Source organism: Monodon monoceros, unplaced genomic scaffold (assembly GCF_005190385.1).
Source record: "Monodon monoceros isolate NGI ecotype Baffin Bay Population unplaced genomic scaffold, NGI_Narwhal_1 Super_Scaffold_5, whole genome shotgun sequence".
Taxonomy (NCBI): domain Eukaryota; kingdom Metazoa; phylum Chordata; class Mammalia; order Artiodactyla; family Monodontidae; genus Monodon; species Monodon monoceros.
In genome coordinates this window covers 56,503,359-56,521,460 of record NW_021703782.1, presented here as the reverse complement: position 1 = coordinate 56,521,460, position 18,102 = coordinate 56,503,359, and the positions used below count along the sequence as shown (strand labels likewise).

At 39.7% G+C, this 18,102-nt stretch overlaps 1 protein-coding gene across 4 annotated transcripts in view; it reads left to right on the top strand.

The window, feature by feature from the left end:
• The window catches only part of KDM4C (lysine demethylase 4C), a 400,055-nt gene that overhangs the window by 322,229 nt on the left and 59,724 nt on the right, over positions 1 to 18,102 (top strand). For all 4 annotated transcript variants that reach the window (XM_029201477.1, XM_029201479.1, XM_029201480.1 and 1 more), the window contains one exon: positions 1,406 to 1,591. In XM_029201477.1, the coding sequence (XP_029057310.1) occupies positions 1,406 to 1,591 (186 nt within the window). The remainder of the gene's footprint in view (positions 1 to 1,405; positions 1,592 to 18,102) is intronic.

The window sequence follows — 18,102 nt, the reverse complement described above, 5'->3', positions numbered from 1 at the left end:
AAGACAACATGGACAGAGATGGTGAAAGTTGGTATAGATGGGTAGGTGAGATCAGAGTAAGATTAAGGTGCAGGATCTATTAAGGTGCAGACTGAAGATGCTGATCAGATGTGAGGGCAAAGAAGAGTTAGACGTTTTGTCCACATTGATTCTTACAGGTCTGTTGATAAAACATTACAGTCCTCAAAAGGCATTGAGTGTAAGTACCTTTTTTGTCCCAGGAAGGAAAATGTACCTATAAAAGAAGAATATTTGCATCATCATTTGATCAGATTGCAGACTTACTTTATCCTTAGGAATGAAAAGTTGAGCTTTTTGATCACTCTGTTTCTTCTGCCTTCTGAACCTGACCCTGTGTTGTTCTACAACTATTTTTTCCTAACCTTCAAGTATTAGTTCACAAATCTTGCATTTAGTGAAGCTGTTTGATTTTTTCCCATCTCTCATAACAAATGTACTGATAATGTTTAGGGCTAATTGTATGCAATTTAACTTTCATATTGTGGTAATTATTATTGCAGTTTTTATTTCCATTCTTTCTTCCCCAGGCATAGTCAGCTATAGATATTCAACAAAATTATGCCCTTTGGGGTGATTTTCAGTTTTCTCACTTTGGGAGGCATATTTTTGTTGCAGTCATGAAGGGTTCAGATTTGGATTATTAAACACTTGACCCTGCAGTTTCCACATTGGACCATTTAACACTTTACGTTTCCTTGTAAATGGAAACGTGAGCCCAGCTGTGTGCTCTTTGGGTTTTTGGGGTTTTTTTGCGGTATGCGGGCCTCTCACTGTTGTGGCCTCTCCCGCTGCGGAGCACAGGCTCCGGACACGCAGGCTCAACGGCCATGGCTCACAGTCCCAGCCGCTCCGCGGCACATGGGATCCTCCCGGACCAGGGAATGAACCCGTGTCCCCTGCATCGGCAGGCGGACTCTCAACCACTGCGCCACCAGGGAAGCCCCTCTTTGGGTATTTCTGAAGACCTCGTCTAACTTAGGAGAGTATGTGCCTGTCTGTCAAACCCATAGTCTATCTCTTGATGTACAGAAAGGCCTAGCATGCAGAAGGTAAAAGAGAAGAAGCTTCAGCATTCATGGGTGATTTACAGGAGCACCCGGGGGGCCTCTTCCTCAGCTCTGTGCCTGGAGAAGCATGTGCAAAAGGGCTTGGCTTTCCTTACCACAAGCATGTGTCTGGTAGTATGCGGCTGTAGCTGTGTGTTTCCTTGAAGGTACACAGCTTACGTTGTCACAGTCACTCTCACCATTAGGGGCCCTGGAGGTCAGGCCTTGTTGGTGTAACCAGTTTTTTTACTCTCTAATAGCTATTATGCTGTGAAGTGTGGAAATTGGCTGAGTTGACCGAGTTTGAATTGATGCTCTTCTTTGTTTTAACCCTCCAGAAATGCATGTTCTGCAGGCACCGGGTTAAGAAGGTCTCTGGAGCCTGCATCCAGTGTTCCTATGGCCGATGCCCAGCCTCATTCCACGTCACGTGTGCTCATGCTGCTGGGGTGCTGATGGAGCCTGACGATTGGCCATATGTGGTGAACATCACGTGCTTTCGACATAAAGTCAACCCAAATGTGGTAAGGCCTGCTCTCCCTTTACCGATGCCAAGACTGCATATGAATCCCTTCCTGCACACCTCCCAGGGCTAGCATATTCTACTCTGTAATGTTACTCATTGATGATGTGTCTAGACTGTGAGTTTCTTGAGGGCAGGTAGTATACATTATTATTTACTAGTATTTGCCCAAGACCCATCAGTGTCTGGCACATGCTAGATGCAATACATATTTATTGAGTTGAATGAGTGAATGAACAGATGAATGGATAAAACTCTTTCTGCCTGTTCTGGTTTGGGGTTTGTCTACAGGGCTGCTGAGCACGCTTGTACAGGTTGTGTCCTGCACATCTCTGGGATGAGGGGGGGAGCATTTCTGGGAAGAGACTGATGTGAAAGCGTCTCCTGAGGTCCTGCAGTGTTTAATCCAGACACCTGTACACTCTGGCCTTAGGGGTTTATTTAATCCCTTCTAGAGAAAACAAAGAGCAGCAACACAGTAAAGGGAGGGAGAGGGTGATCACAAATGTTTGGGGACTTGCTGTCTGAGATGGGATAAGTTAGGGGCAGCATAGAGGCCGGGAGGAGTGAGGACAAGCTCAGAAAAGCAGAAATGCAGAAGAGAAGTTCAGAGGGCAGCGTTTTCTGCCTTTTCCATTTCACTCAGGACTGAACCTATTTCTGGGAAAAGAGCGTTTGCAACTAACTAACATGTGAATTTAATTGTAATTCAGTTTACCTGTCCTTGGTGAATTGAGTCTTTCCTCTGTTTCAAAGGCTTAGAATCATTAAGACAGTGTAGAGGTAGTTGCTATGCCTTTGTTAGCTTTCTTGTTCACCATCATTGTTTTTGGCTGCCAGTGAGGACTCTAAAGCATCCTATCGACCCTCAGCTTTGCTAACGTGCTGCCCCTTGTTATCCCTGGGAAGCTTGGCCACAGATTATTTGCAGACTAACATGCTTGTCCCATGTCTCTAATCACCTCCTGTGAGCAGCCTGCCAAGTCGTCGGTATGGGCTTGGGGAGCCATGACGCATACACAACAGATCTCTCGGCTTTTTGATGATTCTGGCAACTTCCATCGGTGTCTTGAGAGATGCTTGATGTTTGTGGGTTGGAACTCTGTGTGGATGCATGCGAATGTGCAAATGTAGAAAATGACATCACCAACTGTCACATCTATTTTAAAGTCATTTTCCATACTTTTCCATTGTTTTAGGTCTCAAGTTACATATTCATTTGTGCTTTTTCCTTAGTTTCTTGAGTTGATGGGCTCTTGCTAAGAATAGTATATGTACTCAGCAGAAAACACTTTAGCAGCTTAAAAAATTACACTAATAACACATTGCATTCTGTGGCGCTTTGCCATTTACAGTGAAGTCACTAGCATTACCTCATTAGATGACACATGTGAATACATTTTGAGATGTGAACCAGGTCATGGCCTCTGGAGTCAGAGTTGTTGGTGTTCACACTTAGATTCTGCCAGTAACACATGTGCAGTCTTGTGCAAGTTCTTCTCTCTGAGTCTCAGCTTCCTTGTCTACAGTGGCATGCCTACCTTACCATGTGGTTTTCAATCCACCGGACACTGTAAGCCCTCAGAAAATGAAAGTTGAACTATTGCTTTCTCGTTTTGCTACTTCTGCTGCTGTTGCTGCTACAATCCTACATGAACTGGGCCACATGAGTAATATTATCCCTGCTTCAAGGATAAGAAGCTCAAGTTCAGAGAGGTTCAGTTTTTTGCCCAAATAGATTCAGTTAATGAGCGACAGGTGCTGGAATGTAAATGTCTTTTCAGCCCCTACTCTACTATTTGTTGAATTCCAAACCCCAAACCCCCAGTGGTGCTAGAGGTGTTCATCTAAAGCTTTGCTTGGGATCATACATTCCCTTTTTAATATTCCAGAGCTCTGTGGTTACTGATGATTATATTGAAGTTGCTATTAAAGAGATCCAGGTGTTCAATCAGGACCTCATTCCTCTTAACTCTGATGTGTGGCTCAGTCAGGTCTATGTTACCAATGTGTTTCGTAAATGATGATGAAAAGGAAAATATTTGACTTTGAGGTGATTTAGAAACTGCTCTCCCCTACAGATTACTTTAAGCTCGGTATACTTTGTAAAGGGTAGGGAAAAGATCATATAATTTACATTACATGTGGCAGGTTTTCCTTATGAGGAAAACATTTTAGTGATCGTAAATTGCGTTTGCAAAGCTCTCTAGGGGGAGGCACTATGAACACTGGATTTCTAAAATACATTCCTGATAGCTAATACTTATCCATTATTCTTTAATGAGACTTCAAGTATAGATTCCTCCCCAAAATGTTTGACAACTAACTAGAGGGCATTCATAGAATCTGGCAACTTTGGTTGAGAGCATTGTGATTACCCTTACTGTGTTAAGTGTCCTCTCCTTTTTCAAGCATAAAAAAATTGAACTTCACTCAGGTACTTCTCTTGGTGTAAACTGTGAGTGCCAGGGGACACACTCCCAAGAGTCGGAAGTATAGTTTGTCTATGTTCTTAACCATGTCTTGATTGTTTGGGAGTAATGGGCAATCACTGAATCATAGCAGTGGAAAAAACTCTGAGATAAATTTCAGGCTAACTTGGCGAGCCAACACAGGCATTTTAGAGAGTAGAGGATGCCTGTACAATTTAGGTGAAATGAAGTATAAAGCTACAGTTACTTCAGTATTCCATTTATACTTACTTTAGAGTTTTTGTTTCCCTTTTTTTTTTTTTGCTTCTTCCATTATTTGCTTTTTTGCATCCAAAAGGACCATTTTAAAGTAAATTCTACTCCTCCTTTAATGCCACAAATTATTTAAAATATACTAGCTTATTCAGTGCTGTTGAGCTTTGGGTGTAAAGTCATTCTGGATAATGGTATAAAAATTTTGTCTGATTTATTATAATGCACTTTTCCAGTAGACAGTAATCATACTCTGTAATTAGAATGATAACATTTGGAAAAATAGGTAGCTTTCAAATTCTTAAAGTAGAAAGGAGCATATTACAGAAAGTGTTCAGCTAATCCTTGATAATCTAAATTTTAGTTCGCAGTTTTCAGTGTTTTTGTCAAACATATTTTTTGACTGGCACCTTACTTTCTTTCAAATATGAGGTTTTATTCGTGTGTGCATGTATGTGTGCACATGTGTTTAGGTGTGTAGTGTTGTGGTACTTGACCATCCTTTGCCATGAGCCACTGTGACCTCTTTTCTGGCTCTATTTCTGAAGGTTCCATTGGATGTATTCCTAACCCACTTACGTGCATGTTGCACAGATGTTTATAAGGAAAAGACAGAGAACACAATAAATAGTAAAATGGTTTTGAACGTGGGAGCCTTGAAAACATTTCTTCTCCAGAGCAAACAATGAGCTGCTCATAAATTATATACTTCTGCAAAGTATAGCCACAACTGGGTCATCTCCTCACACCTGAGTAAACTAGAGAGGTGTCCAATGGAAGAAATGCCTGAATAACGAAGGGCAACAGAACTGAGGAAGATGGAATGCACAGATTTCTCTTTCAAGCAAATTACTTCAATAAACCTTCATATTAGATTTATAGTGTTTGTTCCATATATGCAATGTTGGAGCTCCAGAATCACTTGTAGTTTATGCATTAATACACTGTAAGGAACAAGGCTTATCTAATATAGAATCTTATACAAGATACATCATTTTCATCTTAATACTCTCTCCTATCAAAGACATTTGAGAAATTTATTTCCTTTATAATTTTCTAAGTTGTGGCTATTAGCAGGGAGATAGACACCTATTCAAAAAAGAGGAAGAACTTGACGTAAACATCTTAGTGGTCAATCTTTTTCCTGCTATTTTGTGTACCTTTTCTTCCATTTTTTTCTATTATTTTAGCTAGATCATTATATTAACTAATTTAACCAGTGTTTTATCTTTTAAACTAGTACTCAGCTTTCCATAGAAGCTGCTTGGTATAAATTTGTTGAAATAACTCGCTAATGCTAGGGAATGAGCTTAGTGGACAGAAGAGAGCTAGTGTTTATTGAGCATCTTTTATGTCGTGTGTGTGTTAGATATTTTACATGGGCACCTTATTTCCAGGTAGTGTTCTTGGTGTGGGCAATGGAAAGTAATGGTCATGTTGGCTTCTGTATGCCCCCCCTCCCCCCGCCCACTCTGAAAGTTTCTCTTGTTATTCTGCCCCTTTAGCTTGCCTTCATGTTCTATTCTAGCACTCATCTTTGTAATAGAACTTGAGTTCTTGCTCAGCACTTACTGACTTCTTTCCCCACCTGTGTCTTCAGGCCAGCTGCCCAGACAAGCTTTAGCACAACTCCTTCCCTGCTGGTACTATGCGTGGCTCAGGACAGGAGGGACACCCGCATTGCCCAGGATCTGGTGAAGGGCTTATAGCAAGGCAGCTCTTCTGGTTAATCTTTGCTTACATAACTAACCTTTGGGTGGTAATGGGGTGAGGATACCTGTCATCACTAACAATAAAACCTTTCCTTGGTGTGCAGAAACAACTATCACCTTGCCAGCATGTGGAGCAATCAGTGGACGATCAAGGTCCCTAAATTCTAAACCCTGGAATATTGTATAGTGTATTGTACTTTCAGTATCAGTTATTGAGAAAACACCAAGTGACCAAAAAAAAAAAAAAAACCATTAAGAAATCAGTAACACTTTTATATGAATTCATTAATTATAAAAAGGGTCTGTAGTATTTCAGGTTGATTATGGATTGATAGGGAGAGACCCCAAATACTCATTCCCATTATAAATCCCCACTGACCATTTTGAGCATCATTATGGGTTCTAGCCTTTTAGGGATCCAACAGGTACCAGTTGACTGTAATTTTCTTCTTGGTGCTTCTGTCACACTTTGACCATGTGGTTTCAAAACCAGGCACTGTGACACAGAACCAGGCTCTTAGCTGCCATGCTCTATTCCATAATAAGATAGGCTAAATAAAGATATGAATAAAATGTTTTGGGAGTGCTTGGAAGGAAGTCACTAATTCTATCGGGGGCAGCCAGGTAGAATTCACAGAGGAGGTAACATTTGTGCTGGTTCTAAACAGAGAGAGTTTGAGTTTGCTGAGAGTTTGAGTTGATGTGTTGACCCTGCCGGAGCCGGGCAAACTCGCTGGCATCGGAATGCCACACTGAAAGCAAACTAAACTCTCACTTGTGATTAGTTCTCAGTTATCCAGTTGTCTCTTGATTCAAACTATAGTTTGAATCCATCAGTGTTTTTTCTTTTCTTTTTCTTTTCCCTCCTTTCGTTTGGAGCTCCATTCCATGGCTTGACTCTGTCCCCTTCTAGTTTCTCTTCCCTGCTTTTAAGAAAGAGAACCAGGATTTAGCTAACACTCATCTAGCAATGATCTGAATGGTGCCATTTCCACAGTCCTCTTCCTGCCCCCCAGATCTGGGTGTCTTTGTGTTTAACTGACAGTGTTTGGTGGTTGTTGTTTTTCCTATAACAATTTGGATATTGCTAACTCCCTTTCTGTTCAGTCAGTAAAGTTTGCTATGACCAGATAACAAGCTCTTCTTAGACTTGCGCATAATAATCTGGTGTTTGTATATGATTTGTTTCTTGTGTGTAAATTATTTTTGAAATGCCCTTCTGAATTTGTACTGTTATTGAAAAGCAGAGAGAATTCTGACCAAAGCAAATGTCTGGAGTAAAAAGTTCTTAGCAAGGGTTCAAACAAACAAACAAACAATACGGTGATTCAAGGATGAATCTGATCAATCTTTCTAAATCATACATACATTTGAAAAAAGAAATCCCTTACGCTTTTATCAGTAGGAGTGTTTTGTTGAGATCTCAATCCATGTATCCTAGATGACAGAAAGTTAAGGCCAGGGCTTCCCTGGTGGTGCAGTGGTTGAGAGTCCGCCTGCTGATGTAGGGGACACGGGTTCACGTCCCGGTCTGGGAAGATCCCACATGCCGTGGAGCAGCTGGGCCTGTGAGCCGTGGCCATTGAGCCTGCGCGTCCGGAGCCTGTGCTCCGCAAAGGGAGAGGCCACAACATTGAGAGGCCCGTGTACCGCAAAAAAGAAAAAAAGAAAGTTAAGGCCAGATTTGCCTGGGAGGAGAAATATTTAACACAGACATTTTAGAATATTTACAATTGGAACACATTTTTCCCTTGTTCACTCTGTCAGGTAGAACCAGTGAAGACAGTGTTTTTCTTAATTATATCAAGAAAATTAAATATATCCCACTTCAGACTTCTGTACTCTATTAATAACCCTCATTTTAATTTCCTGCTCCTATTTCTATAGACATTTCCAGGGGAAGGGCGAGGCCAATGATCATGGAGCTTTTCTCCCCCAGGCTTCCAGTCAGTAGAACAAGGGCTTCAGAGAATCTGTAGCACATCCTCAGTCCCTGGAGTCCCATTGTTATTGCCTTCATAGCTAGTGTAGTTAGAGAGACCCAGGGAATCTCTCTGAGGGCCATCCTACCTTCTGCTGGGCCTGGCTGTGGGGCATAGAGGAAAAGTTCTACTGACACTGACACTCTCCCCACAGGCTCCCTGCAGTGACCTCATGGTCCTAGGCCAGAGGCTCTTTTGTCTCCGTTGAGCCATCTTTAGCTTACCCTTCTGTCCCTCCCCATTTTCCAGCTCCTTTCAAAGTCTGGCCACTTGGTAAGGGTCTTTGTGCCAGTCCCAGCTCGGGCACCAACTGCAGAGATTCCAGACCCATTTCTGATGCTAATTAAAGTGTTTCAAGGAATTTTTGAACTTGTGGGAAGAGATAACAGATGCCTCCATTGCAGATTCCAATTTTAATTCAGTCAAGGATACAGAAACTAATGAGAATGGGGAGACCATGCAGGCAGAGAAAGGCCAAATGCCTTGGTATGCCCCCTCTCCTGCACACTGTTCCCTAGTGGGCTACCCATTTGTGGCAGTATCTGCATGGGGTTGGCTGCTGCTGGGTCTGAATCAAAACTGTATTTTGCTAGCATATGTCAATAGTTGCTCTATATGAAGGGTTTACATTCCCATTCTGGAAGAATGTACTGTTAACAGTCTGGGTCTTTCCATTTAAGGAAAAATTTGCAAGCAACTGGCTCTGGAATCAGACTTCTTCTGGTCAGCAAAGACACATCCTCATCTGGGGGCAGAAAGCAGAGTGGGTTTCCAGGGGCTCAGAACAATATCTCTGCCTTTAAGTACAGCATTTCTCTAGACCCTGATTTCTTATCCTTTATCCTTTAATCTGGTTGGGTAAAAAAACATTATTTCAAATGCTTCCCAGAAACATCCAAATGCATTTGAAAAATGTTAGGATGTAGGCTGTGTGGGACGCCTTGTTTATTTTGCAAATAGACAGCGCTTGCTCCTAAGGGCCTGAAGAGCCCCTGAAATAACTCTGAAGCCATGTTGGCTACTGAGGCCTTAAGTGTTTTTGATGTGAGTGTTAGCAATCACCCTCTCTGGAGCCTTGATTTCCAGGAGCTCTCTTGTTCGACAGCCTTGGCTGTCTTCCTCTCTCTAAAAATGCAGAATAAGGTAGCTTTATAGGAAGGAGAATTTTGCCTGAACGTTTTTCAGCCTTTGTAAAACTGCAAATTGATCCGAATTTAAACAAGAAAATTTCATGGAAAAAATCTGCATCTTGGTACAGGTGTTTGGTTTTTATCACTAAAGCAGACTCATCAGAAGCCCCAGGAGAAACTTGTCAGTGTTGTATTTCCTGCTTGGCTCTGTTATCCCCACTCCCTGCCCCGAAGTGCATCATGGAACCAGGGACCAGTCAGCAGACCTACCGCAGAGGGGCCAACTGCAGGAAGGAATGTTTACATGGGACGGTTGATACTTGGCAACTTCAAGGACCACATGTACTGAGGAAAACCAAGTCTTCCACTCTAACAACCACTTATGTGGCTACGTTTTTTAGCATAGGTAAGATGTGTTTCTATATGAAACACTTGCTCAGTTTTTCACAGAATTAATATTTCTCAGTTCCCAGGAAACTTTAAGCTTTTCAGCAATTTATACACCTTTTTTAAAAAAGTAATTAAGGCTTGCATTATTGTCTGATAGCTTGTTACGAAAATTAAGTAGTGACACTAAATCCCGTATTTTAACATTGGTATTACGGTCAAGCACCATGGATACAGTAGAGAAATATAAATGGACTGTGCCACAACAGCAAAGGGTATTTGACATTCCAACATCTTGTAAAGCGTAAGAGGCAGGTATTCAGTTCCTTCATTTAGAAAACAGTAATTAGATGCCATAGTCGTAATGAAATCCATAGATACTGACAAAATGTAATGAGAGTATAATTTTATGAGACTATTAACTGCAAGCAATAGAAAAGACACTTAAATGAGGTAAGTTCCAAGGCTTCTATCTAAAAGTCTAGGTCTATGTTCTGTGTCCACTTTCAGCAAACATGATATATAAAACTCTGAATTAACTAGAAAGGCCTCTTGAGGTCTCTTGGCAGGAAGCCAGGCAGCCTGGGGCTACTTCCCCCCTTTCCACAGAGTGTTGGTAGCCATCTTGGGCTCTGACACATTTCTCACGTGTAAATAAATACTTCTTTCCAGGTATAAAAGGGATGGTTTCTTCACCATTCCTTATCTGAAGTTGGCTTGTTTGCACTGTGAGGTTTCATGCATCCTCCCTGTCTTCTTGTCCCACACTGGGTATAGTGGGTCAGTGAAATTATAGAGTAGTATCTGAAGGAACATTTCCAGTTTCTACATCTTTCAATGAAACATTCTTTTAATTTTTCTTTCAGCCATTACTGGGCTGACCTGTCACTCAGAAGCTTTTTCTTGGGGCAGGAGGGAGGGAGAAGTGAAAACCCTCTTTGTGGGCATCGGATACGCTCATGGGTTATTTTCCATTTTGTTTGTCTTTCCTTGAGAATTAGGTAGGCCTTTTAGTTAATTTTGTCCCCCTTTTCTCATATATTTCTCAGGAATTAGAAGAAAATTAAAAATTTGCAAACCCTTATATGTTAAACAACTTTTAACTATACCTTAAAGTGTGTTGTCATGTATCTTTATCATGTATTTTGAGAAAAGAAGAGCATCCTTAATAGATGCAAAGAAGTAGCTTTTGTCAAGGCTGCAGAGCCCAGAGAGATTAAAAGGAGGGCTACAAGGCATGGGGCTGGAAAGGAGGGGCTGCTCCAGAGCCGCTCAGTCCTTCCCCTGCCCTTCCTGCCTCCACTGGAACCTCACACAGCTGTCTTTCAAGCACAGTTCTGGGCACACAGATGCATTTAATTAACACTTGATAGACTGACAGATGGATATTAGCTTGCTTGCTTAATAGTGGACGTTAAAGACTGTGGATTTGTCCTCTTTGATTAACATTGGTGAGCCAGTGAGGCAGAATCTGCACTGTTCCTGCTGTTGTTGTGATGGGCAGTAGAAAGCTTTTGGTTGACTTCTCTGCCACTGCTCCTTTGGCTGTTTCTCCTGAAATTTCAAACGAAGCTTAGGAAGCTTGCACTTGTTCATTCTGAGTCTCTCTCTCTCTCTGTCTCTCTCTACCTCTCCCTCCCCTCTTTCTCTCTGATGCTCATGTAAGTAGTGTGCCTTTGTAGAATCAGAATTGCCTGTCCCACCCTGATTTTCTCTCCTGTTCAAGGTGACTTCCCCCTTTTGTTGAGAGCAGCATATCAAGGTAGATGAGGTAAATAAAATTAATAATAGCTAATATTGGTTTAGTGCCTTTTAAAGTTTATTGAATGCTTTCATAAGTATTGGGTTGGCCAAAAAAATGTTCGTTCAGTTTTTTCCTTAAGATGCCTCTAGTAGCACTTAGTTGTCTTTAACTTTATTTGAAACAATTTTGTTAGATTGTATTGTGACAGCTATCGTATCAGCGTACATTTAAAAAAAACTTATCAAAATTGGTGAATTTTTGTGCAGCCATTTTAATATTGAAGATGGAAGGAAAAAAGCAACATTTTTGGCATATTATGCTTTATTATTTCATGAAAGGTAAAAACGCAACTGAAATGCAAAAAAAGATTTGTGCAGTCTATGGAGAAGGTTCTGTGACTGATCAAACGTGTCAGAAGTGCTTTGAGAGGTTTCGTGCTGGAGATTTCTCACTGGGTGATGCTCCACGGTTGGGTAGACCAGTTGAAGTTGATAGCGATCAAATCGAGGCATTAATTGAGAACAATCAACGTTATACTACGCGGGAGATAGCCAACATACTCAAAATATCCAACTCAAGCATTGAAAATCATTTGCACCAGCTTGGTTCTGTTCATTGCTTTGATATTTGGGTTCCACATAAGTTAAGCAAAAGAACCTTCTTGACTGTATTTCCGCATGTGATTCTCTACTTAAATGTAACAAAAACATTCTGTTTTTAAAACAAATTGTGACGGGTGATGAAAAGTGGATACTGTACAATAATGTGGAATGGAAGAGATCGCGGGGCAAGTGAAACGAACCACCACCAATTACACCAAAGGCCTGTCTTTATCCAGAGAAGGTGATGTTGTGTATATGGTGGGGTTGGAAGGGAGTCCTCTATTATGAGCTCATTTCCGAAAACCAAACGATTAATTACAAGTAGTGCTCCCAATTAGACCAGCTGAAAGCAGCACTCCACGAAAAGCATCCAGAATTAGTCAACAGAAAACGCATAATCTTTCATCAGAATAGCGCAAGTCTGCATGTTTCTTTGATGACCAGGCAAAAACTATTACAGCTTGGCCGGGAAGTTCTGATTCATCTGCTGTATTCACCAGACTTTGCACCTTCGGATTTCCATTTATTTCAGTCTTCACAAAATTCTCTTAATGGAAGAAATTTCAGTTCCCTGGAAGACTGTAAAAGGTGCCTGGAACAGTTATTTGCTCAAAAAGACAAAAAGTGTTGGGAAGGTGGAATTATGAAGCTGCCTGAAAAATGGTGGAAGATAGTGGAACAAAATGGTGAATACATTGTTCAATAAAGTTCTTGGTGAAAATGAAAAAATGTGTCTTTTATTTTTACTTAAAAACCGAAGGAACATTTTGGCCAACCCAATAGTACATTGTCTCATTTGGTCCACTTAGTAACCCTCTGTTGCAGGTGTTCTAATTGTATCCATTTTACAGATGATGAAAAGGAACTTCAGAGAGGTTCAGTAGTCATTAAAGCTACAGAACCTCCCTTTCTTCAAAGTCAGAGCACATGGTGTGTCATTTAGATGGTGCTGATTTGGCTTCACTTTTCCAGTTTGAGACCATGCCTTGAATTAGTTTACATGGTTTTATTATTTACCTGGGCTTCCTTCTTGGTGACACAGAAAAACTGTTAAGCCCTTTAATTAGTCTGTTTTGCTTTGGCCACCTTGTTAAGAAAATCTTTGCATCTATTTTAGCTATTTTTAACCCATTCACCTGCTGTAATTGAGATTCAAAAATCCTTATGGGTAGAAATACCATATAGTAATGCCCCATGTCCCTTGCTTCTCTCTGTTGAAAATGTCCCATCTGAGGCAATTTTTTTAAATTCCATTACCTTATAAATGAATGAATGAATGCTTTTGCTCCTCATTTCGCCTAAATTGTAATTCATTCCAGCATTGTTTGTATATTTTAGGTTCTTTGCATTTTTACATAAATTTAAAAATCGGCTTGTTGATTTCTAAACACACACACAACTGCTGTGAATGATTGAGATTTTGTTGAATCTATAGGGTCCCCGCCCCCATTTTACTGTTACTACCCAAGAGGCCTGAAGAGCATCTGAAATATAAAAGCCCAAAGCAGAGCTTCTAGTGCCAGGCATCCAGGGACTCACATGTTCTCTTCCAAGTAATGAGATTGGAAATGAGTTAGCAAGAGCTCACATCAGGTTTTTCCTGTCTGCTCTTTATGAAGTAGGTTTGCTGAAAACTATTCAGAATAGAAAGCAGGTGGTGCCTACCTGTTGAGAGTTTCCTACATTAACACAGTGAAGCATCTGAAGATGCTTCTCCCATCCCAGTCCCCTTCACTTAGCTCCTGGATAAGACCAGCCACCTCTGACATGAGCTAATGAGTCACATGGAAAAGAATTCATTTTTTTTTCTTCTCAGTATCTTCTGCAGCCTGTTAGTTATACTTCTATAGGCGTTACATTGAAAAAGACCTTAAATCTGCTGGGAAACTGCTTAACACCATTTCCCACTGTATTATATGTTTGTACGTAAAAACCCACAAGAAATCAAGTACATGTGAACAAACAGACATGTCGAAAATTAAATACTTGTGACATTTTTATGAGCCTGCATGTGCCTTTGTGCTCTAAGAGTAATTGTTTCTTCATGAAGCCCCAGGGGTTTAGGTTTTTCTGGGTAAAATATTTTTACCTAGCTCTCGTAATTTTATAAAGAAAGCTTTCATTATTACAAGGCAAATTTAGATGAGTGATTTTTGCTGCATAAGTTTGGTAAAAGAATAATAGTTTGTATTAATTTATTTACTCTAATACCTCTAGGATTTTTTAATAAAATGGATACCTTGAAAAAAATACAATAATATCTCAGTTTATTAATTCATAGAAATTACGGAGAAATAATAAAGTTGAGAAGGCAAAAGGGTTATTGGATATACATGGAAATGTGCTTTTTGGCCTGTTCATTGGATAAGTTGCTTAGCTTTTTCCTTCAACTCTCCAGCCTTGCTGAATGAATGATGGATGTACCTGTGAGCCTCTATCTATACTATCGTATTTGGATTTGCACCCTTTATTAACATCATTATTACAGATGGAGAATCCACTCAGGGATTTTCCTAAGATGACATCCCTACCCATGACTCATCTCATCAGATGGTGGGTGATTCTCCTTCAGGGTATGAATGCACATCAGCCTTCACACGTCCAATAAGAGAAGACACATCTTGCAAAGCATAGAAATATTCCTTCCTCTACCACACAGAACTCCTTTCTGAGCCCTCACTTTAGAGGTCATGTTTGAACTAAACTCCTCTCTGTTCTCTGTCAAAAATTCACTGGGCAGAAATGATATTTGAGGATGCAGTACATATTCCAATCTCAGTGCTTAAGTTAGATTCCTGTTTCAGTTTAGGTCACCCCAAAATTACCCACCTTAGCCTCTATAACTTCACGCTTCACGGAGGTGCCTTCATTGAGTTTCATTTCATTACTATGTCCATTTATTGACAGTATGTACAAGCACCAGATGTAAATAACATTGTTGTGATTTTTACAAAGACTGTTGTTACAAGGTTGAGTGCTGCTCCTTTAAATGTTCCTGGTGATAAACTCTTTTTAACAATTTAGTATCAAGAAAAATTTGTTTGTTAGAGCATGAGGGAAAAAATAGCAATTTTCTTTCTAAATTCCAGCTAGAATTTAACAGTTCTGTCAGTTTTGAGCATAAGCAAAGGTGGCATTAGCAGTTCCTGTGACTCTGTCCACAATAGAAATCACATTACCATTGTAAGAGAGATCTCAAAATATTACTATGCCCATTGTAACTTTTTTTTTATACAGCCGGTTCTTATTAGTTATCTATTATTATTATTTTTTTATACAACAGGTTCTTATTAGTCATCCATTTTATACACGTCAGTGTATACATGTCAATCCCAATCTCCCAGTTCATCACACCACCAACTTCACCCCCTGCTGCTTTCCCCCCTTGGTGTCCATACGTTTGTTCTCTACATCTGTGTCTCAATTTCTGCCCTGCAAACCGGTTCATCTGTACCATTTTTCTAGGTTCCACATATGTGCGTTAATATACAATATTTGTTTTTCTCTTTCTGACTTACTTCACTCTGTATGACAGTCTCTAGATCCATCCACGTCTAAACAAATGACCCAATTTCATTCATTTTTATGGCTGAGTAATATTCCATTGTATATATGTACCACAACTTCTTTATCCATTCATCACTCGATGGGCATTTAGGTTGCTTCCATGACCTGGCTATTGTAAATAGCGCTGCAATAAACATTGGGGTGCATGTGTCTTTCTGAATTATGGTTTTCTCTGGGTATATGCCCAGTAGTGGCATTGCTGGATCATATGGTAATTCTATTTTTAGTTTTTTAAGGAACTTCCATACTGTTCTCCATAGTGGCTATATCAATTTACATTCCCAACACCAACAGTGCAAGAGGGTTCCCTTTTCTCTACACCCTCTCCAGCATTTGTTGTTTGTAGATTTTCTGATGATGCCCATTCTAACTGGTGTGAGGTGATACCTCATTGTAGTTTTGATTTGCATTTCTCTAATAATTAGTGATGTTGAGCAGCTTTTCATGTGCTTCTTGGCCATCTGTATATCTTCTTTGGAGAAATGTCTATTTAGGTCTTCTGCCCATTTTTGGATTGGGTTGTTTGTTTTTTAATATTGAGCTGCATGAGCTGTTTATATATTTTGGAGATTAATCCTTTGTCCATTGATTCGTTTGCAAATATTTTCTCCCATTCTGAGGGTTGTCTTTTCGTCTTGTTTATGGTTTCCTTTGTGGTGCAAAAGCTTTTAAGTTTCATTAGGTCCCATTTGTTTATTTTTGTTTTTATTTCCATTAGTCTGGGAGGTGGATCTAAAAAGATCTTGCTGTGATTTATTTCAAAGAGTGTTCTTCCTATGTTTTCCTCTAAGAGTTTTATAGTGTCCAGTCTTACATTTAGGTTCCTAATCCGTTTTGAGTTTACATTTGTGTATTGTGTTAGGGAGTGTTCTAATTTCATTCTTTTACATGTAGCTGTCCAGTTCTCCCAGCACCACTTATTGAGAGACTGTCTTTTCTCCATTGTATATCCTTGCCTCCTTTGTCATAGATTAGTTGACTATAGGTGCATGGGTTTATCTCTGGGCTTTTATCTTCTTCCATTGATCTATATTTCTGTGTTTGTGGCAGTACCATACTGTCTTGATTACTGTAGTTTTGTAGTATAGTCTGAAGTCAGGGAGTCTGATTCCTCCACCTCCGGTTTTTTCCCTCAAGACTGCTTTGGTCGTTCGGGGTTTTTTGTGTCTCCATACAAATTTTAAGATTTTTTGTTCTAGTTCCATAAAAAATGCCATTGGTAATTTGATAGGGATTGCATTGAATCTGTAGATTGCTTTGGGTAGTATAGTCATTTTCACAATATTGATTCTTCCAATCCAAAAACATGGTACATCTCTCCATCTGTTTGTATCATCTTTAATTTCTTTCATCAGTGTCTTATAGTTTTCTGCATACAGGTCTTTTGTCTCCCTAGGTAGGTGTATTCCTAGGTATTTTTTTCTTTTTGTTGCAATGGTAAATGGGAGTGTTTCCTTAATTTCTCTTTTAGATTTTTCATCATTAGTATATAGGAATGCCAGAGATTTCTGTGCATTAATTTTGCATCCTGCTACTTTACCAAATTCATTGATCAGCTCTAGTAGTTTTCTGGTGACATCTTTAGGATTCTCTATTTATAGTATCATGTCATCTGCAAACAGTGATAGTTTTACTTCTTCTTTTCCGATTGTATTTCTTTTATTTCTTTTTCTTCCCTGATTGCCGTGGCTAGGACTTCCAAAACTATGTGGAATAATAGTGGTGAGAGTGGACATCCTTGTCTTGTTCCTGATCTTAGAGGAAATGTTTTCAGTTTTTCACCATTGAGAATGATGTTTGCTGTGGGTTTGTCATATATGGCCTTTATTATGTTGAGGTATGTTCCCTCTATGCCGTCTTTCTGGAGAGTTATTTCCTAAACGGGTGTTGAATTTTGTCAAAAGATTACCTGCATCTATTGAGATGATCATATAGTTTTTATTCTTCAATTTGTTAATATGGTGTATCATATTGATAGATTTGCATATATTGAAGAATCCTTGCATCCCTGGGATAAATCCCACTTGATCATGGTGTATGATCCTTTTCATGTTCTGTTGGATTCTGTTTGCTAGTATTTTGTTGAGGATTTTTGCATCTATATTCATCAGTGACATTGGTCTGTAATTTTCTTTTTTTGTAGTATCTTTGTCTGGTTTTGGTATCAGGGTGATGGTGGCCTCATAGAATGTGTTTGGCAGTGTTCCTTCTCCACAATTTTTTGGAAGAGTTTGAGAAGGATGGGTGTTAGCTCTTCTCTAAATGTTTGATAAAATCCACCTGTGTGCCATCTGTTCCTGGACTTTTGTTTGATGGAAGATTTTTAATCACAGTTTCAATTTCATTACTTGTGATTGGTCTGTTCATATTTTCTGTTTCTTCCTCGTTCAGTCTTGGAAGGTTATATCTTTCTAAGAATTTGTCCATTTCTTCCAGGCTGTCCATTTTATTGGCATACAGTTACTTGTAGTAGTTTCTTAGGGTGCTTTGTATTTCTGCGGTGTCTGTTGTAACTTCTCCTCTTTGATTTCTAATTTTATTGATTTGAGTTCTCTCCCTCTTTTTCTTGATGAGTCTGGCTAATGGTTTATCAATGTTGTTTACCTTTTCAAAGAACCAGCTTTTAGTTTTATTGATCTTTGCTATTGTTTTCTTTGTTTCTATTTCATTTATTTCTGCTCTGATCTTTATAATTTCTTTCCTT